Raw genomic sequence first — 25,644 nt, 5'->3', positions numbered from 1 at the left:
TACGGACATGCAGAAAACAGGACGTGTGCAGATAACTCATGGGCCTGTTGAATGATGCGACCCTCTATCTCCTGACATTTTATGGACAAGACCTGCCTGCCGTAGAGGAAGGAACCGTTTCTTAATTGGGAGATTTCTGGATCAACAAAACAAGGCAAAATTTTTAATGACCCTCTCCTGTTAGTTATCTATTACTGTTAGACGTTCATGAGCATAGTGGACGCTGAGGACCTCCTTCAAAACATGGGGAAATGGTAGTGGTTTATTTTTCCTTAAAGGGGTTCTCTGGGCATTTCATCTAATCTGCACTTTTAGATGGTACTTGCCTGTTCCTTGGGCTCCTATGCCCAGGTCCGGACTGGATGTGCCTGCCTTTTTTCCCCTGTTCAGCTGAATTGAAGTGTCCACATTGGGTTAGGACCCAGTCAGGGCAGCCCGCAACCTGTGCAAGCGGAATGGAGATGGCGGCAGTGGCGGAGTGAGGGACAGCCAAGTACGATCTATAAAAAAAAGTTCCTTCCACAGGTTAGTACCAACTACTAGATTAGATCCACTTTAGGGCTCATGCACATGGCCGTATTTTCGGGCCGCATCCAATCCGCAATTTTTGCGGATCAGATGCAGACCCATTTATCTCGATGGGCAGACTAGATGGGCCAAATGGTTCTTATCTGCCGACACATTCTATGATGGGGCCGCAAACGATGTGGAAAGCACACTCTTAAGTCCCTTCCGCGGCCCCGGAAAAAAGTTGAACATGCCCTATACTTGTCCGTTTTGTGGATAAGGACAGGACATTTCTGCAGCCAGTATAAGGCTACTTTCACACTAGCGTTCGGGGCTCCGCTTGTGAGTTCCGTTCACAGGCTCTCACAAGCGGCCCCGAACGCTTCCGTCCAGCCCTAACGCTGGGTTCACACCTAGGCGTTTCTCAAACGCGCGTTTCTATGCTCGTTTTTGTCGCGCGTTTTTATGCGCGTTTTTTTAAATGGTGAACGCGCGTTTGGGTGATTGACAGCAGTGTTGTCCAAAGAGTCTATGGCCCAAACGCGCGTCAAACGCGCCAAAAAAAGCTCCTGTACTTGTTTGAGCGTCGGGCGTTTTACAGCGCGATCGTACGCGCTGTAAAACGCCCAGGTGAGAACCATTCCCATAGGGAATCATTGGTTTCTCTGTGTTGAGCGTTTTACAGCGCGTAGGAACGCGCTGTAAAACGCTCAGGTGTGAACCCAGCGTTATGCATTCTGAGTGGATGCAGATCCGCTCAGAATGCATCAGTCTGGCACCGTTCAGCCTCCGCTCCGCTCAGCAGGCGGACACCTGAACGCTGCCTGGCCGTGCGGAGGCAAACGGATCCGTCCAGACTTACAATGTAAGTCAATGGGGACGGATCCGTTTGAAGATGACACAGTATGGCTCAATTTTCAAACGGATCCGTCCCCCATTGACTTTCAATGTAAAGTCTGGACGGATCCGTCTGCGGCTACTTTGACACTTAGAACATTTTTTACAATATAATGCAGACGGATCCGTTCTGAACGGACCCACCGTCTGCATTATATGAGCGGATCCGTCTCAGACGGATCCGCTCTAAATGCAAGTGTGAAAGTAGCCTTAAAAAATTGGCAACATGTGCTCTGCCGGTATCCGCAATTTAGGAACACCAAAAACGGATACAGACACGTGTGGGAGGCCTGAAAGATATAAATCGTGTTTTTTCTAAATCTACTATGTCTGAACATGGCTTTCCAGTCTATCGGTGGGAATTTTTTTTTTTTTTATCTGCATGATGAACATCAACGCTGCGGCCATGAGGTGAATGATGGGTGTGCTTATTCTTTTTACCTGTGTGCAGGTCATATAAAGACTTCGATTTTCTAATCTTTTTAAAAGTATTGTTTTCCATTTGTGACTGTCATACAGGAGGTGAACTCCATAGGTGCTGTGTGTCGACTGTCTTATGGGGTTCTTGTAAGGGCTCATTCAGATGGCCGTATGCAGACCCGTTAATTTCAATTGGGCTGCAAAAGAAGTGGACAGCGCACCGTGACTCCAAAGGAATCAGCCCTGGGGTCTTTTGGACCTGCTTGTTGATTGTTTCTGTCTTTAGAATAGTCTTAGGCAATCGCAGAGCAAAAATGAAATGGCTTACAGGGGTAAAGAAGAGCAGAGTCATACAGGGAGTTTCATATTTCTCGTACATTCCATTGGGGGACACAGACCATGGGTATAGCTTAGAGGTATTACTAGGAGGGACACTATGCAAAACGAAACTCCTCCTCCTCGGGCTATACCCCCAGACACCTCCAGGAGGACTCCAGTCTTTGCTTAGTGTCCGTCCAAGGAGGTGACGCTTATTCTTCTCCTGTTTGTCATTTTTTTCTGTTTTCAGAGGGGGACGCAGGTCAGCATTGCGCTTTCCTGGCCCCCGTGGAGTGTCTGCCACCGTCTTTCGACGTGTCCTGGCTACCTCCCATCCCCCCACAGAAGAAAAGTGGATCCAGGCTCAACATGTCAGCTCTGGCATCCCACCAGCTGCTGGGACGCCTGCTGCCTACCCTCCTCCAGAGCACTGTTCTCCTGGATTGGAGTCAGAAGTCTGAAGAGGTGCATCCCTGCTGGTCTGGACATCGAGGGAGCATGCTGAGCAGATAAGTATTGCCCAGTCCCTCCCTCTCCCTCTGTGTCTGTGGCTACCTGGGTGAGCTTGAAGAAGGATCCTGATGGGGGCACTTTTCTTTGGCATCTCTTCCACCTTAAACTTCCGGCATAACTGTGGGCTTCAGCGCTTCTCTCTTCGGGCCTTGGCTGCTGCGCTCTCTCAGCGCCCGCCGGCAGGCCGCTCCTCCATGGCCTCATTAACCCCTGCTGCGCCGCGTGAGGGGAGACGGGGTGTTTGTTCAAATCGCGCGCGCTTATTTTCCCGTGCGCGCTTTTTTCGCGCCATGATGACGCATTCGGGGGGGGGGGGGGGGGGGGCGGCGGAGCCTCGGCATGCCGCTCTGACTCTCCTGACACACCGGAGACTTTGTTTGCTCACGGCCGTGCAGCTCCTCATCTCTCTACACCGGAGACTTCTGCTAGCGTTGCCTTGGTGGTAGGATAACAGCTTGCTCTGCTCCTGATCTTTGCAGCAACTGGTAGGAGATCTTTTACTGTGGGGTTCCATCATGCCAAAGCCTGGGGCACTTAAATCTGCCAAGGCCTCCTCTCAGGCTCTTTTGGGGTCATGCAAGGTGTGCCTTCTGCCTCTGGCACCTGTGACTCGTGCCCTGCTCCTGGACAGGATCAGCCTCCTTCTCTTGCTCAGCCCAGTCCTCCCTCTGCCCCTGCGGAACCGGCGGTACCCGCCTGGGCTTCCGCCATGTCTAGTGCGGCAGCGGATCTGGCCCTAGTTGCCAAGGCAGCCATGTCCTTCATGGAGCGTATGGCAGCTACTACTCCAGTAGCATCCACCGCTCCATCTCCTCTCAGTGATTCTCACAGGGGGCGTCTGACGTCTAAGAGGCAGCGTGAGCGGCAGCATTCCTCGTCGGATGACTCCGCTTCTCCCCCACGCCTTGAGGCATGCCCGGTTGACTCTCCCTCTCGTGGGGAGCGCAAATCCGAAGGGGAATTGTCCGGATCGGACAAGGCCACGGAGCGGGAACCCCTGCCTAAGCTTTCCACCATGGTATCCGAATTGGTGGAGGCTGTCCGTGACACTTTTAATATCCAAGGAGATTCCACTCCCTCCACTAGTCGGGAGTTCTTCCTCTTTCCGCCCAAAAGGCCCAAATCCGCGGTGTTCCCCGTTCATGAGGAATTCACAGCGGTCATATCAAAGGCTTGGGACCGACCCAATCAGAAATTTTCGGCCACCAAGCGCATGGATACGCTTTACATCCGGAGGTGTTCGAGGACATCTGCCGCCGATGGGGCCGTCCGGACGTGGATTTAATGGCGTCCCGGCTAAACAACAAGGTGCCGGTGTTCCTGGCCCGCGCTCGGGACCCAAGGGCGTGCGGAGTGGACGCGCTGGTGTCTCCTTGGCAGCGATTCGACCTCCTCTGTCTTCCCTCCACTTCCTCTGTTGCCGAAGGTGCTGCGCAAGATCGAGGCGGAGGGGATACCGGCCATTCTTATTGCTCCGGATTGGCCTCGCCGCGCCTGGTTCTCCAACGTCGTCCGAATGCTAGCGGACGTTCCGTGGCCTCTTCCCGACAGAGAGGATCTTCTATCTCAGGGACCGCTCTTCCACCAGAATTCACGTCAGTTGCGTTTAACGGCGTGGCTGTTGAAACCTACATCCTGAGGAAGAGAGGCTTCTCTGATGCAGTGGTGAGAACCATGATCAGAGCTCGGAAGCCGGCTTCTTCGCGGATCTATTATCGCACCTGGAGGGCCTATCTAACCTTTTGTGAGAAGTCTGGTTTTCCGCCGCTTCGTTTTTCTGTTCCGGTGGTGCTGGCCTTTCTACAGTCCGGCCTTGAGGTGGGTCTGTCGCTCAGTTCTTTGAAGGGTCAGGTTTCGGCCTTGGCGGTCTTTTTTTTTTCAACGGTCTATTGCCTTTTTGGGGCCTGTAAGAACCTTCCTGCAGGGGGTGGCGCATTCGGTTCCTCCGTATGTTCCTCCCTTACCCCCCTGGGATCTTAACCTGGTCCTGCGCGCCCTTCAGGAGGCGCCTTTTGAGCCTCTGAGGGAGGTCTCCCTAGTCTTCCTCACCTGGAAGGTGGTTTTTCTGGTGGCCATTACCTCCATCAGGAGGGTTTCGGAGCTGGCCGCGCTTTCCTGTCAGGAGCCTTTTCTGGTCTTCCACCAGGATAAGGTGGTGCTACGGCCGGTTCCTTCTTTTTTGCCCAAGGTGGTTTCTCCGTTCCACCTTAACGAGGATCTTGTCCTGCCCTCTTTTTGTCCTTCTCCGGCGAACCCCAAGGAACGTGCTCTCCACACCCTGTACGTCGTCAGGGCCCTGAAAGTGTATCTGGGGGCCACCGCCTCCTTTCGTCGTTCGGACTCCCTCTTTGTGATTCCCGAGGGGTCTCGTAAGGGTCTGGCGGCTTCCAAGGTTACTGTGGCGCGGTGGATCCGTTCCGCTATTGCTGCGGCCCATCGAGCTCGTGGTCAGGTTCCCCCGTCGCGGATTACCGCTCACTCCACAAGGGCAGTGGGAGCTTCCTGGGCCAGACGCAATCGCGCCTCCGCCTCCCAGTTGTGTAAGGCTGCCACTTGGTCGTCCTTGCATACGTTCACAAAGTTTTATCAGTTGCACTCGCTGGCCTCGGCTGATGCTGTCCTCGGGCGCAGGGTATTGCAGGCCGTGGTGCCCGTTTAACGGCTGGACGTTTTTTCTCCTGGCGGTGTTGGTTTTTCCCACCCCATGGACTGCTTTTGGACGTCCCATGGTCTGTGTCCCCCAATGGAATGTACGAGAAAAGGAGATTTTTGTGAAACTCACCTGTAAAATCTTTTTCTCGTCTTTTCCATTGGGGGACACAGCTCCCGCCCACTTTTTTTGTTTATGCTCAGGGTATGTTGGTGTGATGGTTTCCACTGTGGTTTTTTCAGTTCTCCTTCTCCTACTGCTTTTGCAACGACTGAAGTCCTCCTGGAGGTGTCTGGGGGTATAGCCCGAGGAGGAGGAGTTTCGTTTTGCATAGTGTCCCTCCTAGTAATACCTCTAAGCTATACCCATGGTCTGTGTCCCCCAATGGAAAAGACGAGAAAAAGATTTTACAGGTGAGTTTCACAAAAATCTCCTTTTTGTAGCTAGTTTCTTTTAGATGAACATCTCTGTGTGGTACCAGAGCTCACTGCCCCGCACTCTGCAGAACTGCATACCGAGGTTTCCATATTGATGTGGTAATAGCTTTAATTACAATTTTAACAGGTTTGGAGGGAAATGTCTGACGAGCCCTGTCGCTCAAAATAGTCCCCGGGTCTGTACTTCCTGCAAAATGGCATGTGTGGGTGTCATGATGGCGGCCTGCTACGCTTCTGCATGACTACTAGCATTGGAAAGAAACTGTTTAACCCTTCTCCTGCCAGCCTCAGCACTGCAATTACTGGAGCTTACAGTTATATACAGACTGCACAGGGCCCCCACTAAAGCTTCCTGCAGACTGTCAGGACATGCTGGGAGTTGTAGTTTTGCTGGAAGGCCAGAGACCCCTAACCTCCTCCGGACCTTGTGATTTTCTTTTATTTTCCATTTTTGTGTAACTCTCTGCCTTCCGGAAGCCATTACTTTATTTATTTTTGCGTTCCCATAGACGTATGAGGAATTGATTTTTATTTATTTTTTGCGGACAAGTGGTACCACCCAATAGCATCATGTGACACTGAATATGATGCAGTGAGAAGCTGGAAAACCAGATCAGAAAGTCGTGCACACTCCAAAATGGTACTATTAAACACTACAGGTGGCCTTGTTTAAAAAAACAAACAAACAAAAAAAAAAACCCTCACACAGCTCTGTAGACGGAACCATAAAACTGTTTTGGTGGTCAGAATATGGTGATGCAAAGAAAAAATAGTTTTTTTTCAGAGTTTTTTGCATTTTGTTTTAAAAGATGTATTAAAACACAAAAAATATATATAAACGTGGTATCTCTGTAATCGTACTGACCCGGAGAATGGAGGTAGCGGGTCAGTTTTATCGGATAGGAAATGCAACCCATTAAACTGTGGTGGAATTGCGTTTGTTCCACCCATTTGGAATTTTTTCTTTTTTTTTCTTTTCCCCTATTACATCGTATGTAATATTAAATGATGCCATCAGAAAGGGCGGGACGCAGGAACAAAGCGCTCACACGGCTATGTGAATAGAAACCTAAAAATAAGTTATAAGTTATGGTTCCAGGAAGGCAGAGAGTAAAAAAAACAAAAAAAAAACGGGAAGGGGTTAAACTTGTGGCCTGCATATACAGTGGAGAGACATTCTTTTCAATCCCAGTGAGTGTGAGTCAGAAGTCACTGTCTGACCTACTTACCAAAGACTTGCTCCAAGGCCTGTGTCACTGGCATCACACCGAACACTCCTTCGTTGACATTGCCTTTTTTTTTTTAAAATAAATAAAAATCTTTTTGCATCGTTGCTTTCCAAGACCCATAACTTTTTTGTTTTTTCTTTCTTTCTTTCTTTGAGGGACGACTTGTAGTTTTTATTGGTATCATTTTGGGGTAAATAGCACTGTTTGACTTGTTACGTTTTTTTGGGTGGAGTCTAAGGGTACTTTCACAGTAGCGTTTTTCTTTTCTGGCATTGAGTTCCGTCACAGGGGCTCTATACCGGAAAAGAACTGATCAGTTTTATCCCCATGCATTCTGAATGGAGAGTAATCCGTTCAGGATGTCTTCAGTTCAGTCGTTTTGACTGATCAGGCAAAAGATAAAACCGTAGCATGCTACGATTTTATCTCCAGCGAAAAAAAAACTGAAGACATGCCTGAATTCCGGGATTCTGAATGCCGGATCCGGCACTAATACATTCCTATGGGGAAAAATATGCCGGATCCGTCCTTCCGGTCTGCGCATGCACAGACTGAAAAAAAGGTGAAAAAAATAAATGCTGGATCCGTTTTGCAGGATGACACTGGAAAGACGGATCCGGCATTTCAATGCGTTTTTTTCGACTGATCGGGCATTTTTAAGACTGATAATGATCCTGATCAGTCTTAGGCTACTTTCACACTTGCGTTCAGAGCGGATCCGTCTGAGACGGATCCGCTCATATAATGCAGGCGATGGATCCGTTCAGAACGGATCAGTCTGCGTTATATTGTAAAATAAATTCTAAGTGTGAAAGTAGCCGCAGACGGATCCGTCCAGACTTTACATTGAAAGTCAATGGGGGAAGGATCCGTTTGAAAATTGCACCATATTGTGTCACCTTCGCCCCCATTGACTTCCATTGTAAGTCTGGACGTATCCGTTTGCCTCCGCACGGCTAGGCGGACATCCAAACGCTGCAAGCTGCGTTCGGGTGTCCGCCTGCTGAGCGGAGCGGATCCCAAACGCTGCCAGACTGATGCATTCTGAGCGGATCGGCATCCACTCAGAATGCATTAGGGCTGGACGGATGCGTTCGGGGCCGCTTGTGAGAGCCTTCAAACGGAACTCGCAAGCGGAGCCCCGAACGCTAGTGTGAAAGTAGCTTTACTAATGCCATCAGTTGGCATGCATTTTGCCTGATCCGGCAGGCAGTTCCGGCGACGGAACTGCTTGCCGGATCTATCTGCCGCAAGTGTGAAAGTACCCTTATGGGGCAAGGTGACCAAAAAATTGGTTGTTTTAGCACAGTTTTTTTATTTATTTATTTTATTTTTACAGCGTTCACCTGAGGGGTTCGGTCAAGTGACATTTTTATAGAGCAGATCGTTACGGACGTGGTGATACCTAATGTGTTTACTTTTTCTTATTTATGTTTTACACAATAGCATTTTTGAAACAACAAGAATTATGTTTTAATGTGTCCATGTTCTGAGAGCTATAGGTTTTTTTTATTTTGCGATTTTCTTATGTAGGGGCTCATTTTTTCCAGGATGAGGTGACTGTTTTATTGGTACTATTTCGTGGGACATACGCCTTTTGATCACTTGGTGATATATTTATAGGTAAGGGATGCTTTGATATACCCTTGATAAACTTGCCTACCTATTCGAAATCATGAACCTTGTTTGCAGGCCCTCTCACGTGTCCCTGGGGCATCTTGAATCTGTGGTTCCCTGTTCCCCACCCCCTTTTCCTTTTCCCTTATGTGTCTGTATGTATATATCCCTCATAGCTTGTGAGCCTCTAGTGTTTGGACTGTCCCTTAAACAGGACCTGGTGCGTAAAGCACCGAATTACTAGTATCAGAAACACAGGAATGACAATTGATTCACTGTGTATATTTCTTCTCCCTCTGATGTATCTTTACAGGGGCGAGCATGTACTCGACTATAATGACATCGTCCTTTACATTACTGTTTCCCTTTCCCCATCTCTTGGTTCCTCTGGAAATTGGTGGTTTTACGACCATATTAGGCATGCACACAACATAAGTCATTATACACACGCTATATAACTTAAAGAGGACCTTTCATCAATATAATTTTATTTAAATGACCCCCCTACCTAATAGTCCGGCATCCACTGATGTTCCCCCTTTTTTTTTTTTTTTTAAATCGACCCCCGAATCTTGAAATAACAGCCTTTTTCTTCTGCTGCAGCGTCTGTCAATCAGACGCTTTTTTGTAGGGGGCGTTGCTCAAGTCTTTTCTTTGCTATTCTCCTTGGCTGAGAGCGCAGCCAATCGCAGCGCTCTCTCTCAGCCAGGGAGAAGGAGCTCAAGTTCTCGCGAGAATCGCGAGAACTTGAGCTTCCTAACATCCGGTTCCAGCGCCATCTTGGATTCCCCTGACGAGGATCGCGGCGGGTGAGGAAGCAGCGCAACGAGCGGCAGGGTAAGTATTAGAATATACCCCTTTTGCTCGATGTCTAGGGGTATATTCTAATACTTACCCTGCCGCTCGTTGCGCTGCTTCCTCACCCGCCGCGATCCTCGTCAGGGGAATCCAAGATGGCGCTGGAACCGGATGTTAGGAAGCTCAAGTTCTCGCGATTCTCGCGAGAACTTGAGCTCCTTCTCCCTGGCTGAGAGAGAGCGCTGCGATTGGCTGCGCTCTCAGCCAAGGAGAATAGCAAAGAAAAGACTTGAGCAACGCCCCCTACAAAAAAGCGTCTGATTGACAGACGCTGCAGCAGAAGAAAAAGGCTGTTATTTCAAGATTCGGGGGTCGATTTGAAAAAAAAAAAAAAGGGGGAACATCAGTGGATGCCGGACTATTAGGTAGGGGGGTCATTTAAATAAAATTATATTGATGAAAGGTCCTCTTTAACAGGTGTATGTATATATGCATAAAAATTTAATATTGACTTTATTCTGAGTGATCTAACTGTCGGACTAAATACAACCCGATCCTGTCATGCCAAATATTAGTATTGATCTTCTCTTAAAGTATAATCTGAGGAGGCAACATAACCTGCTTTGTCTCCTGTACCTGACGTGACGATCAGTAGACAGGAAGTCAGATGCGGTTCAAAGACCGGATATGTCTTGCGTTCCATAATGAACAGACTCTGACCAGAGCCGACCGGAAGCGGATATGTGAGTGTACTGACGTGTGGGCGTGCGTTCCACAGTGGAACGCACGGCCTAAATCATTCACATGTCCTGTAGAGTTCCTGACACCGGAAGCTGCGGTGGTAGGATGCGTTCCACAGTGGAACGCACGCCCACACCGCATGCCTGCCCTACAGGTGTGAATGAAAACTTCACATATCAGTTGATAACACCTGGGAATTAATTGACAGAGGACCTATAAGGTGGGGAGGGGTAGTGAGACACAAGCTCTGGACCATAGGAGGAACAACAGGGGAGGAAACGCTTTGGCAATGACCTCATTGTGAGTAACTTCTAGAGGCCTGGATAAGTCGGCCTATATGTATCCATTTCCTTTTATTATCTAATCCTTTTATTATCTAGGTTGCCATAATCAACTAGCCGTATATGTTGGCTCATGTCTACCTAACGAGGGACGTATCTGAGGTAGTGTTACCTTTACACTTATGAGATTCGGAAGGTGGTGGTCTCAAATATTGATTATCTCTGGAGACATATAAACAACCTTATATATGTGTGTCTCACTCTTTCAGCTGCACGTATACACCATACGTGGATGCTCGTCTCACACTACTTAATCTGTGCCCCTGTGGCATTCTATATACCACATTTGGACTGACATCAAAACACCTGGATTGAGTGAGTTAAACATAAGTGCTGTGTGATTAGCACGGTGGTGGGTACACAATTGTCAGGTGATGAGTCCGTTTTGAGTATGTCATGCAATTATACATGTGTGTAGTTCTGTTTTTTTCTTTTTACAGAAATCCACTCTGAAGTCCTGTATGTTTGCATATAATAACCGCATACACAAGCGGTGTACGATACTTGATGTGCCTCCTCCTAATAATAACATCGTCCAATACCATCAGGTCCATTTCTAATTGATATCTGTGTGACAACAGACACCATCACACTGAGAACGGTGATCAACACGCATTAATACGGCAGTCTCATTATAATATGGGTCTTCGCCCTCTCTTAGTGTGATTTATTAGTTTATATGTTATTTATCTGCTACACAATTTATGTTGATACATTATCCATTTAAACCTATAGATCCATTCACCCCCTGATGATCCCACACCGTGGGGGAAACGTGTTGGGGTTCAGTGTATCATTCGTTTGGGGTTCACGTATCTATTTTTGGTGACCACAAACATTTATATAATAGGGTGTCTTTTAATAAGTCTCGTGCACCATGTACCTTCTGATGTTTTTACGTCAATAGGGGTGTATACATTGTGCACAATATCTGTGTTTGTTTTGTCTTGCTGTCCATGTAGGCTTTCCACTGATAGGCTTCCCTCTATCAGCGATACCAATAAGGGTTACATAGGAGCTGATAGCCTTAGGCTCGAGGACAGGGAGTCCCCACCATTAGGGGCCGTCCCTGGGCAGAGGGTTTAGTCTAGGGTTTATAAATAGGGATATTGTCCCCACCCATAGCTAACCTACATAGCCTGTTTTGTGGATTTACCTACTATGGACAATCAGTATATGTTTTGAGGTTTAAAAATAAAATTTAAGTGACTGTTATTTGGAAGGGTTAATTTTCTAGCTGGATCTTGTACCTTGTCATTGACCCATGTATTAAAACGATATCTGTAATTGCTGGATAAATGTTTAAAATGATATATTTATAGAGCTGACCGTCATGGATGCGGCAATACCAAATAAGTCTATATTTTTTTATTCTATTTTTAACATTATTTTTTTAATTCCTTACTTTTTTTTAACACTTTATACATTTTACACCTTTCGTCCTCCATAAGGTCATACAAGACCTCTGGGGGACATTTAACGTCACTTTTTTTTTTTTTTCCACACTTGATTTCCCCTGTAACTGGGGCTGACATAGTAGCCCCAGTTACAGGAGAAATGCACCCCCCCAGAGAGGCTGTACAGCCTCAGTGCAGGGCTGATCGAGGTCTCTGAAAGACCTCACAGCTCCTGCACTCTCCGGCCCCGGCGATCACATGACCACCGGGCCGGAAGTGCTTCCTGATCTTACTGAGCGCTGTGTGTACATCGATCTAGAAGGCAGGGACACCTGGGCACTGTCCGCTGCCTTCTCTGAGTTGCCCTGCTGTCCTGGACGGCGGGCAACCCGATCTACAGTATACAGTAATTACATGGAGGAAATTGGGCTGGGCATAACATTTTCAATAGATGGTTCTGCAAAAAAGAAACTGATACGGAAGACATACGGAGTATATTCCGTATGTGTTGCGTTTTTTTTTTTTTTTCGGACCCATTGACTTGAATGGAGCCACGGAACGTGATTTGCGGGCAATAACAGGACATGTTCTATCTTTCAACGGAACGGAATGCATACGGAGCACATTCGTAGTTTTTTTTGCGGAACCATTGAAATGAATGGTTCCGTATACGGAATGCAAAAATAAAAAACATTTGTGTGCAAGAGGCCTAAATCTTCGGGACACAGGTGGATTTTGGTTCGGAAACGCAGCAAAGACTGCACAAAAATCTGCATATACTGCACTGCTGTGTGCATGTCGCCTAAGGGCTCCTACACAGGGTTTTTTCCGGCTAAAAAAAATAAATAAAAACCAGGTTATTCTTCATGTCTTTGAATGGAGTTCCCCCCCACCGTTTCCTTTTCCATAGAAGGTTGGAAAACAAAACGCCATTGTTACATCACGCGATAAAAAACAAATAAATAAATGGCCATGGATGCAAAAATGCACCTCAACTTAAGAAAAATGCCGCAACCAAAACAAAGGTACTGGAGTCTGTATTTCTGCTAAAAATGCAGCAAAAAGACTATGAGAAAAAAAAAAAACACGAACCGCACGAAAGAGCACATTTAACAGTCAAATCAAAATTGCTGCAAAATACCACAGTTCTGCCCCCAATTGTGTCCAAATTGCGGCAAAGGTGATAAACAATATATAGGTAAAGCTGTGGGGTTGTGTCTAGGGTTGGCACCCAGCTGGTAACTTTTTTTTTACTATCGGCAATGTTAAATGCCTGTGTTTTCCTGTGGGAACTGCTACTAATGAGGCGTCCATTGCACAGCGTTCATTAGTGCAGCCATGTTTAAAAAAAACACACTAATCTCCATTTGCTCGCTCTGCTGACTGGAGGACAGGACCTGCGAGACGTCGTCATGCTGGAGGCAGGTCCTGTCCTCAGCTTCCAGTCAGCAGGGGGCGCTCACGGCAACGCCAGCAAATTGAGGCGAGTGCTTTTTTGGCATTAGCAACTTATGGGGGGGGGGGGGGGGGGAAGGGGCGTTATTCTAACTGGGGGCAGTAATGGGGGCGTTATTCTAACTGAGGGCACTAATGGGGGCGTTATTCTAACTGGGGGGACTAATGGGGGTGTTATTCTAACTGGGGGGACTAATGGGGAGGGCATTATTCTAACTGGGGGCACTAATGGGGGAGGGCATTATTCTTGCTGGGGGCACTAATGGTGGGGGGCATTATTCTAACTGGGGGCACTAATGGTGGGGGGCATTATTCTTACTGGGGGCACTAATGGTGGGGGGCATTATTCTTACTGGGGGCACTAATGGTGGGGGGCATTATTCTTACTGGGGGCACTAATGGTGGGGGGCATTATTCTTACTGGGGGCACTAATGGTGGGGGGCATTATTCTTGCTGGGGGCCCTAATGGTGGGGGGCATTATTCTTGCTGGGGGCACTAATGGTGGGGGGCATTATTCTTGCTGGGGGCACTAATGGTGGGGGGCATTATTCTTGCTGGGGGCACTAATGGTGGGGGGCATTATTCTTGCTGGGGGCACTAATGGTGGGGGGCATTATTCTTACTGGGGGCACTAATGGTGGGGGGCATTATTCTTACTGGGGGCACTAATGGTGGGGGGCATTATTCTTACTGGGGGCACTAATGGTGGGGGGCATTATTCTTACTGGGGGCACTAATGGTGGGGGGCATTATTCTTACTGGGGGCACTAATGGTGGGGGGCATTATTCTTGCTGGGGGCACTAATGGGGGAGGGCATTATTCTAACTGGGGGCACTAATGGGGGAGGGCATTATTCTAACTGGGGGCACTAATATTATTGGGAGCCACAGTTTGATAGTGACTTGTCACCCCTTTATAAGCCACGACCCCCAACCACACCCTTGTATTTTTTGTTGGGAAAGGTGGGAACCCTAGTTGAGTCAGATTAGATTGTGAACACCGTTCCAGGCTCTTATTACTGTAGTTGGTTTCGGTCGCCCAAACATTTCCTGTCATGACGCAGTTCGGCTTGGCAAACCGAGAGCTGCTCCCGCCATCGCGTCCTGCCAATGAGAAGGCCGAGCGCGGTCATGTGACCCGTCTCCGCAGTCAGCGCTTTGTTCTATCCCTCGCACGGCTTGTGTTTTTGTGCGCTCTTGTTTCCAGCCAATGAGAACGCAGGCCACGTGTCACGTGGTAGGAGTTCCGTCTGTGGAGTCAGTGAGCGGCTGAGGTGTCCCGGCAGAGTAGTTTCGGTCCCTGTTTACACCATGCAGTTTTCCCCTCCGTCCCCCCTTAACCTCAGCACTTTCACTGGAGCGATAATATGGCTGAGGAAGTGAGTACTGCGCGAATAGTGTTCCCCAGGAAGAAGACCAAGAAAAGGAAGGTTTGTGTTAGTGCGCTGACAGTTCTAGCAGACGCGTTGTGACCGCACTGTGTGAATGTTCCCTACTAGTAGGCGTGCTGTATACAGTAACTATTCACATAGTGATCCGGTTTACAGAAATTTGCCTATAGAACCACTACAGTCAGTGGAGTAATGATATTTGCATGTTGCTAAGGGCAACCTGATGAGCTGGGACTGACTGGGCCCCACAGCAATATATATATCATTTTTTTTTCTTTTTTTACGGACACCCCCCATGACTATCCTTGCATCGCTTGTGCACATATCAAAGGTTAGGTTCACATCACGTTTTTGCCATCCGTCTGACGTATACGTTGGAATAAAAGGGATAAGAGTCCGGCAAAAAAAAAAACGCATACGTAAACATTATGGTGACAGATGTCACCGTATGGCGTCTGTCTGAGGTATCCGTTAACGTATACTTTTTTTGTAAACATAAAACGGATGGCAAAAACGTAATGTGAACTTGACCTCCGTGCCAGAGTAAGCATTAGTACACAGCAGGGCGGTGAGGGGGCTGTCATGTACTGTACGCTATAGTGCGGGAGGTCCTGGTGGTCGGCGGGGAGGACTGCGTTCTACAAGGATCATTTACTCTACTGGGAAATACAGGGTGCACTGGAGTATCATGGACTGGGATATACTGGAATCTATATACTGTATATATTAGCCCTACCCCCAAATAATACATTTAGTCACTAGATATTACCAACATACAGAGACTAAATAATACCGCCATACTGGATAATAGCTCGTACCATGAAAGGTTAAAGGGAACCTGTCACCCAAAAATCGCCTATTAAGCCGTTTACAGTACCTTATAGTGCTGTATAGTCGTTTCCTGATGCACTTTTTGTTAGTTTTGCAGCATGTATGCTCAGTCAGAAATCGATGTTATATTCAGCTGCTGCCCCGTGCTTCAAGTCAGGCTTGAAGTCACGGGGGCAGCGGCCTCGGCGTCTTACATGGCCCTCTCCCCGCCCCCTGCCTCTGTGACTGACAGCCGAAATCCGATTCCGGGACCGCGCTCAACGGCCGCATGCGCAGTAAAGGGCGGCAGGAGCGCGGTCCCGGCTGCCGCGCGTACTACGCGCCGTCTTACTTTCGCCGCACTGCGCATGCGCCCGACATCCTGTATCAAACGCGCCCGCGCCCAGATGCCGGGCGCGTTTGATACAGGATGTCGGGCGCATGCGCAGTGCGGCGAAAGTAAGACGGCGCGTAGTACGTGCGGCAGCCGGGACCGCGCTCCTGCCGCCCTTTACTGCGCATGCGGCCGTTGAGCGCGGTCCCGGAATCGGATTTCGGCTGTCAGTCACAGAGGCAGGGGGCGGGGAGAGGGCCATGTAAGACGCCGAGGCCGCTGCCCCCGTGACTTCAAGCCTGACTTGAAGCACGGGGCAGCAGCTGAATAGAACATCGATTTCTGACTGAGCATACATGCTGCAAAACTAACAAAAAGTGCATCAGGAAACGACTATACAGCACTATAAGGTACTGTAAACAGCTTAATAGGCGATTTTTGGGTGACAGGTTCCCTTTAACACTCCATACAGTGAGTGATTAACGCCGCCATACAGGGACTGGATAACTGTGTATAAGGTGGCACAGTACAGGGTATGACTAGGGGCATTATACATGGTATAGATTTCTCCCATTGAGTACACATTCAGCTGAAGCGCACATACAGTACATGTGTACATACAGGTCTGACCCCAGCGGGCTCCTGTAGTCCCATAGAACTGAAAGAGGGGGCAGTGAACATACAGGAGCCCCTGTTCTTCTGATCGGTGGGGGCCCAACAGTTGGACTGGGTCAAGTTGTCGGGGATAAATGTGCTTATGGGAAAACCTCTGTAACCCCTTGGTCTATTGTTCTTTCGTTTTTCAGAACTGGTTAGGGTACATACCGCGCCTTTGTCCTTGGCCACCGTAATTTACATGGCTAAATATAATCTCCGTATCCCATAGCAAAGACACTACACTAAATTGCAAAATTGTAATAGGATTTCCATATCTGAATGGAAATAATTATTAAAGGGAGTCTGGGCACTGGCCGCTTGAACGCCGCCCCTGGGCACCTTCAGACCTAATTTGCATATTGAATAATAGTGTTTTTTGAAGAAAATTAGCGACGGATAGCTAAACAGTAAGTAGCATTCCAATATGGGGACTATAATGCTGATAATGGTGTTAGTGTTCTATAATGGTCAGTATAGGTGAAAGACTCCCTTTAAAGGCGTTTTCCAAGAGCTTTTTTTATTTATTTATTTTTAATGCTGATGACCTACCTATCTTCTGGATAGTATCTGATCGCCGGGGGTGCGACAGCCTGGACCCCCGCTGATTAACTGTTTGAGGAGGCAGTGGCGCTCGCAGTAGTGCTGCTGCGTTTCCCACCTTTGCCTAGGCTAGTGGTGGTGAACCCGCCAGAGGCGGCACTCGGAGCCCTCTCTGTGGGCACCTACACCCTGGAAAATGTCTATGGTGTACCAATATGCCTTAGACCTTTCCTGCCATTTAACAGTGCAGGACGCACCATGAACAGCGCAGGCAGCGCACTGAATGTAGACAGGCTACATGATAAAGTACATGGAAGATACTGGACTGTAGGATTCAGGTTAACTTGCCGTGTTGGCACTTTGTGATAAATAAGTGGGTTTTGTGTTGCGGTTTGGGCACTCTGTCTCTAAAAGGTTTGCCATCACTGGCCTAGGCGAATAATAGCTCCAATGAAGTGAATAGGCCTAAGCTGTAATACCGATCACAGCCACTCTACAATGTACGGCGCTGTTCTTGGTGAGCTGAGAGCGCCGCTGCCGTCTCAAACAGCTGATTGGTGGAGGTCCTGTGTGTAGGACATATCCATAGGATTTCATCAGTTAAAAAAAAAACGTAAAAAAACCTTCAAATCTAGAGGCTTTATACCTTTTGCTGCTCACTGGTGCGCGGCTCATTATGTATCAGGGTCAATACACTTTTTCCTATTTTTGGCGTTTGCTTTTTGTCACCATGATTTTACAGTAATTCTGCAAAAAAGCCAGTACATGTGAATGATCTCTTGAAAGTGCTTTGTTGTAGAACGGCACGCTGTTTTGGTCACACATTGACTGAACTGTAGACTTTTGTTTCCCCCCCATCCTCCCTGTATTGAATCGTGTAGCGGACTATTGATATGCCGACAGACACGACAGCTCCGCAACAGGCGCGTTCAGCTTGTCAGGTTTTCCGTATGCGTACAGCGACACTGTGATTAAGGAAATTCCTGGGGCTGTAATCTGTCCTGCCTTGCTGTGTAAATGTTTGTGTACCGTATTAATATATCTATTATTATTCTTATGTTAGGTTAGTATTTTCACGTACGAGGTCGAGCCAAAAATCATCTGCTCTCTGGCTGTAGAATTTATTTTGTCAGAAAAGACAAATACATAATTTATTTTACATAATCTCCCTGCTTTTCAATATAACTTGTCCATCTGTCAACAAGCTTTCCTATTCCCTCCTTAAAAACTGATTTAGGCTGAGCTGCGAGCCACGAATGCTCCGCTGTCCTCACCTCTTCATGATACGTGAATCTTTATCCTAATAGGGCCACATAATCCACTGCCACTCGTTGGTTCAACAGAATCGGTTCAGGTGTGCACTCAGTGATGTCATCAGTCATGGCCGGGCATCCGGCTCCTTCTTCATGGGTGACCTTCCTTGAACTTCTGTATTCAGTCATACACACTTCTTGGCGACAGGCTTCTTTCTCCATACTGTGCACTAATGCTTCAATAACTATCGGCACCAGACGCAACCTTCGTGCAAGTCACAAGTGGTAAAGTCTTTGGGGAGTTTGTCAAAAAATTATGTATTTTGTCTTTTCTGAAATTTCATTAGTATAAATTCTACAGAGTGCGGATCATTTTTGACTCTCCCTCATATAAACTACATATGTGACTTGGTTAAAGCTTAGACACTAAGGGTTGTATTACACTGGCCAGTATTTCGCTAGCGATCATTTGGCAGTGTAATACTGCCGACGGTTACCCGATGAACGAGCAAGCGCTCCTTCATTGGGCAATTCAGATTTTTTTTTAGGCATACTTAAAAATCAGCGCTTGCTCGTTCTGTCTAATAGCAATCTGCCGCCGGCAAACCACTAGACTGTATGGGGACGAGCGATGGCTAAAGAGTGACATACTGTGGAGGAGATCACTGCACGTTCTAGCAGCGGGCTCCTCCGCTATTTAGCAAGCGATTGCTGGTAGGGAACGCTTCCATCTCGAAAATCGCTTGCTGATCTGCCTTTCTAATACAGGCTTTACCCTTACCAGACCTAATCCTTTTTATTTTTATTTTTTAGGGTCACTATCGTTTTTGTGAAGCCCTTTTTTTACTTGGGGAAAGAGAGCGTGCAGTGTCCTCGAATGAAAAGGCGCAGGAATTATGTAGATGCTGCCCTGATGGTATCCGTGACCTAGTGCAACAACACTCAAAATTCATCCGAGACATGGAGGTGGCGGCAGGTAACCCGGATAAAATTCTGATATTTGTATTTCTTCGTTCTGAGATCAGACTGCAATAAAGAACTGACAAGTACTTACCTGGCAGATCCATGGCCTGTTTACCCGGCTGAAGGGTGACCTCACGTCGACAAAACGCATCACGTGATCCCTGCAGCCTCTTTGTTGCACTGCTGTGTCCATTGATTGGCTGCAGCGGTCACGTGACATCACTGCTGCACTTTGGTAAATAGATCCCAGCCAGAAAGGATGGTGCGGGGTCTGCCAGGTAATTACGTATAAGGCTACTTTCACACTAGCATTCGGGGCTCCGCTTGTGAGTTCAGTTTAAAGGCTCTCACAAGCGGCCCCGAACGGATCCGTCCAGCCCTAATGCATTCTGAGTGGATGCGGATCCGCTCAGAATGCATCAGTATGGCTCCGTCTCCGCTCAGCAGGCGGACACCTGAACGCTGCTTGCAGCGTTCGGGTGTCCGCCTGGCTGTGCGGAGGCAAACGGATCCGTCCAGACTTACAATGGAAGTCAATGGGGACGGATCCGTTTGAATTTGACACTATATGGCTCAATTTTCAAACGGATCCGTCCCCCATTCACTTTCAATGTAAAGTCAAAACGGATCCGTTTGCATTACCATGAAGAAAAATAAATAAATAAAATTTTTATTTATTTTTTGTTCATGGTAATGCAAACGGATCCGTTCTGAACGAATCTAAGCGTTTGCATTATAGGTGCGGATCCGTCTGTGCAGACACCAGACGGATCCGCTCCGAACGCAAGTGTGAAAGTAGCCTAAGTTATTTGTTCCAGGCTGATCCCCCAAGGTTGTCTGGTTTCCTCCTGAAACCGAACAACCCCTTTAACCACTTCAGCCCCGCTAGGTGAAACCCCCTTCATGACCAGAGCACTTTTTACACTTCTGCACTACACTCCTTTCACCGTTTATCGCTCGGTCATGCAACTTACCACCCAAATGAATTTTACCTCCTTTTCTTCTCACTAATGGAGCTTTCATTTGGTGGTATTTTATTGCTGCTGACATTTTTACTTTTTTTGTTATTAATCAAAATGTAACGATTTTTTTGCAAAAAAATGACATTTTTCACTTTCAGCTGTAAAATTTTGCAAAAAAAACGACATCCATATATAAATTTTTCGCCAAATTTATTGTTCTACATGTCTTTGATAAAAAAAAAATGTTTGGGCAAAAAAAAATGGTTTGGGTAAAAGTTATAGCATTTACAAACTATGGTACAAAAATGTGAATTTCCGCTTTTTGAAACAGCTCTGACTTTCTGAGCACCTGTCATGATTCCTGAGGTTCTACAATGCCCAGACAGTAGAAAACCCCCACAAATGACCCCATTTCGGAAAGTAGACACCCTAAGGTATTCGCTGATGGGCATAGTGAGTTCATAGAACTTTTTATTTTTTGTCACAAGTTAGCGGAAAATGATGATGATTTTTCATTTTTTTTTCTTTTTTCCTTACAAAGTCTCATATTCCACTAACTTGCGACAAAAAATAAAAAATTCTAGGAACTCGCCATGCCCCTCACGGAATACCTTGGGGTGTCTTCTTTCCAAAATGGGGTCACTTGTGGCGTAGTTATACTGCCCTGGCAATTTAGGGGCCCAAATGTGTGAGAAGAACTTTGCAATCAAAATGTGTAAAAAATGACCGGTGAAATCCAAAAGGTGCACTTTGGAATATGTGCCCCTTTGCCCACCTTGGCAGCAAAAAAGTGTGACACATCTGGTATCGCCGTACTCAGGAGAAGTTGGGGAATGTGTTTTGGGGTGTCATTTTACATATACCCATGCTGGGTGAGAAAAATATCTTGGTCAAATGCCAACTTTGTATAAAAAAATGGGAAAAGTTGTCTTTTGCCAAGATATTTCTCTCATCCAGCATGGGTATATGTAAAATGACACCCCAAAACACATTCCCCAACTTCTCCTGAGTACGGCGATACCAGATGTGTCACACTTTTTTGCTGCCAAGGTGGGCAAAGGGGCACATATTCCAAAGTGCACCTTTCAGATTTTGCAGGCCATTTTTTACACATTTTGATTGCAAGGTACTTCTCACACATTTGGGCCCCTAAATTGCCAGGGCAGTATAACTACGCCACAAGTGACCCCATTTTGGAAAGAAGACACCCCAAGGTATTCCGTGAGGGGCATGGCGAGTTCCTAGAATTTTTTATTTTTTGTCGCAAGTTAGTGGAATATGAGACTTTGTAAGGAAAAAAGAGAAAAAAAAAAAAAATCATCATTTTCCGCTAACTTGTGACAAAAAATAAAAAATTCTAGGAACTCGCCATGCCCCTCACGGAATACCTTGGGGTGTCTTCTTTCCAAAATGGGGTCACTTGTGGCGTAGTTATACTGCCCTGGCAATTTAGGGGCCCAAATGTGTGAGAAGTACCTTGCAATCAAAATGTGTAAAAAATGGCCTGCAAAATCTGAAAGGTGCACTTTGGAATATGTGCCCCTTTGCCCACCTTGGCAGCAAAAAAGTGTGACACATCTGGTATCGCCGTACTCAGGAGAAGTTGGGGAATGTGTTTTGGGGTGTCATTTTACATATACCCATGCTGGGTGAGAGAAATATCTTGGCAAAAGACAACTTTTCCCATTTTTTTATACAAAGTTGGCATTTGACCAAGATATTTTTCTCACCCAGCATGGGTATATGTAAAATGACACCCCAAAACACATTCCCCAACTTCTCCTGAGTACGGCGATACCAGATGTGTCACACTTTTTTGCTGCCAAGGTGGGCAAAGGGGCACATATTCCAAAGTGCACCTTTCGGATTTCACCGGTCATTTTTTACACATTTTGATTGCAAAGTTCTTCTCACACATTTGGGCCCCTAAATTGCCAGGGCAGTATAACTACGCCACAAGTGACCCCATTTTGGAAAGAAGACACCCCAAGGTATTCTGTGAGGGGCATGGCGAGTTCCTAGAATTTTTTTTTTTTTTGTCGCAAGTTAGTGGAATATGAGACTTTGTAAGGAAAAAAGAAAAAAAAAGAAAAATCATCATTTTCCGCTAACTTGTGACAAAAAATAAAAAATTCGAGGAACTCGCCGTGCCCCTCACGGAATACCTTGGGGTGTCTTCTTTCCAAAATGGGGTCACTTGTGGCGTAGTTATACTGCCCTGGCAATTTAGGGGCCCAAATGTGTAAGAAGTACCTTGCAATCAAAATCTGTAAAAAATGGCCTGTGAAATCCGAAAGGTGCACTTTGGAATGTGTGCCCCTTTGCCCACCTTGGCTGCAAAAAAGTGTCACACATGTGGTATCGCCGTACTCAGGAGAAGTTGGGGAATGTGTTTTGGGATGTCATTTTACATATACCCATGCTGGGTGAGAGAAATATCTTGGCAAAAGACAACTTTTCCTATTTTTTTATACAAAGTTGGCATTTGACCAAGATATTTCTCTCACCCAGCATGGGTATATGTAAAATGACACCCCAAAACACATTCCCCAACTTCTCCTGAGTACGGCGATACCAGATGTGTCACACTTTTTTGCAGCCTAGATGCGCAAAGGGGCCCAAATTCCTTTTAGGAGGGCATTTTTAGACATTTGGATCCCAGACTTCTTCTCACACTTTCGGGCCCCTAAAAAGCCAGGGCAGTATAAATACCCCACATGTGACCCCACTTTGGAAAGAAGACACCCCAAGGTATTCAATGAGGGGCCTGGCGAGTTCCTAGAAATTTTTTATTTTTTGCATAAGTTAGCGGAAATTGATTTTTTTTGTTTTTTTCTCACAAAGTCTCACTTTCCGCTAACTTAGGACAAAAATTTCAATCTTTCATGGACTCAATATGCCCCTCAGCAAATACCTTGGGGTGTCTTCTTTCCGAAATGGGGTCACATGTGGGGTATTTATACTGCCCTGGCTTTTTAGGGGCCCTAAAGCGTGAGAAGAAGTCTGGAATATAAATGTCTAAAAATGTTTACGCATTTGGATTCCGTGAGGGGTATGGTGCGTCCATGGGAGATTTTATTTTTTGACACAAGTTAGTGGAATATGAGACTTAGTAAGAAAAAACAAAAACAAAAAAAAAATTTCCGCTAACTTGTGCCAAAAAAAATGTCTGAATTTAGCCTTACAGGGGGGGGGTGATCAATGACAGGGGGGGTGATCAATGACAGGGGGGGTGATCAATGACAGGGGGGTGATCACCCATATAGACTCCCGGATCACCCCCCTGTCATTGATCACCCCCCTGGTAAGGCTCCATTCAGACGTCCGTATAATTTTTACGGATCCATGGATCGGATCCGCAAAACACATGCGGACGTCTGAATGGAGCCTTACAGGGGGGTTATCAATGACAGGGGGTGATCAGGGTGATCACCCCCCTGTCACTGATCACCCCCCCTGTAAGGCTCCATTCAGACATCCGCATGATTTTTTACGGATCCATGGATACATGGATCGGATCCACAAAAAACATGCGGACGTCTGAATGGAGCCTTACAGGGGGGTTATCAATGACAGGGGGTGATCAGGGTGATCACCCCCCTGTCACTGATCACACCCCCTGTAAGGCTCCATTCAGACATCCGCATGATTTTTACGGATCCATAGATACATGGATCGGATCCACAAAAAACATGCGGACGTCTGAATGGAGCCTTACAGGGGGGTTATCAATGACAGGGGGTGATCAGGGTGATCACCCCCCTGTCACTGATCACACCCCCTGTAAGGCTCCATTCAGACATCCGCATGATTTTTTACGGATCCATGGATACATGGATCGGATCCACAAAAAACATGCGGACGTCTGAATGGAGCCTTACAGGGGGGTTATCAATGACAGGGGGTGATCACCCCCCTGTCACTGATCACCCCCCCTGTAAGGCTCCATTCAGACATCCGCATGATTTTTTAGGGATCCATGGATACATGGATCGGATCCACAAAAAACATGCGGACGTCTGAATGGAGCCTTACAGGGGGGTGATCAATGACAGGGGGGTGATCAGGGAGTGTATATGGGTGATCACCCCCCTGTAAGGCTCCATTCAGACGTCCGCATGTGTTTTTGCGGATCCGATCCATGTATCCATGGATCCGTAAAAATCATGCGGACGTCTGAATGGAGCCTTACAGGGGGGTGATCAATGACAGGGGGGTGATCAATGACAGGGGGTGATCAGGGAGTGTATATGGGTGATCACCCGCCTGTCATTGATCACCCCCCTGTAAGGCTCCATTTAGACGTCCGTATGCGTTTTGCGGATCCGATCCATGTATCCGTGGATCCGTAAAAATCATACGGACGTCTGAACGGAGCCTGACAGGGGGGTGATCAATGACAGGGGGGTGATCAATGACAGGGCGGTGATCAATGACAGGGCGGTGATCAATGACAGGGCGGTGATCAATGACAGGGCGGTGATCAATGACAGGGGGGTGATCAATGACAGGGCGGTGATCAATGACAGGGGGGTGATCAGGGAGTTTATATGGGGTGATCATGGGTGATCAGGGGTTTATAAGGGGTTAATAAGTGACGGGGGGGGGGGGGGGTGTAGTGTAGTGTGGTGTTTGGTGCGACTGTACTGACCTACCTGAGTCCTCTGGTGGTCGATCCTAACAAAAGGGACCACCAGAGGACCAGGTAGGAGGTATATTAGACGCTGTTATGAAAACAGCGTCTAATATACCTGTTGGGGGTTAAAAAATTCGGATCTCCAGCCTGCCAGCGAACGATCGCCGCTGGCATGCTGGAGATCCACTCGCTTACCTTCCGTTCCTGTGAGCGCGCGCGCCTGTGTGCGCGCGTTCACAGGAAATCTCGCGTCTCGCGAGATGACGCGTATATGCGTCCAGGAGGAGAAAAGCAACCACCTTCCGGACGCATCGGCGCGTTAGGCGGTCCGGAGGTGGTTAAAGGCTATGTACACCTTTTGTGGACAATTTTTTTAAATTATTGGATTGTACTTATTTTGAGCTAAAAATCATTTTTTCAATTTGTCTTTATTAACAATAAAGTTGATGACAGGTTCCCTTTAATGTAGCTTTCATCTAAATAGGTAAAAATCAGTATCTCTTATTATAACCTTCTATACTAATTGGAATAAGCAGTGCTACACTATCAGTACCTTGCTTTGCTTATTTTGTTCTGATCGACAGATGAGGCCCAGAGCTGCATTCACTATTTAGCTGTCATTTTCTGACAGGATCATAGTAAATGGGTTAAATTTAATTCTCCCTATTCCTAGGACAGGGGATAATTGTCTGATTGGCAGGGGTCCGAACGCTGGGGCCCCTGCTGATCATGAGAATAGTTGCTGTGTTCCCCATTTGAATGAAGTGGCAAACACC

At 47.1% G+C, this 25,644-nt stretch overlaps 1 protein-coding gene across 5 annotated transcripts in view; it reads left to right on the top strand.

Moving 5' to 3' along the window:
• TTC3 (tetratricopeptide repeat domain 3) overlaps positions 1 to 25,644 on the top strand; it is a 188,632-nt gene that overhangs the window by 45,918 nt on the left and 117,070 nt on the right. For 2 of the 5 annotated variants that reach the window (XM_044284379.1, XM_044284380.1), the window contains exon 12: positions 19,121 to 19,283. In XM_044284379.1, coding sequence (XP_044140314.1) covers positions 19,121 to 19,283 — 163 coding nt within the window. Of the gene's footprint in view, positions 1 to 10,543; positions 10,784 to 14,288; positions 14,753 to 19,120; positions 19,284 to 25,644 lie in introns of those variants that run through there. The other 3 variants (XM_044284383.1, XM_044284382.1, XM_044284381.1) reach the window with 3 other exon arrangements.

This window comes from Bufo gargarizans, chromosome 3 (genome assembly GCF_014858855.1).
Source record: "Bufo gargarizans isolate SCDJY-AF-19 chromosome 3, ASM1485885v1, whole genome shotgun sequence".
NCBI classification, from domain to species: domain Eukaryota; kingdom Metazoa; phylum Chordata; class Amphibia; order Anura; family Bufonidae; genus Bufo; species Bufo gargarizans.
Note: the sequence above shows the minus strand (reverse complement) of the source record. Positions and strands in the feature narration are given on the sequence as shown.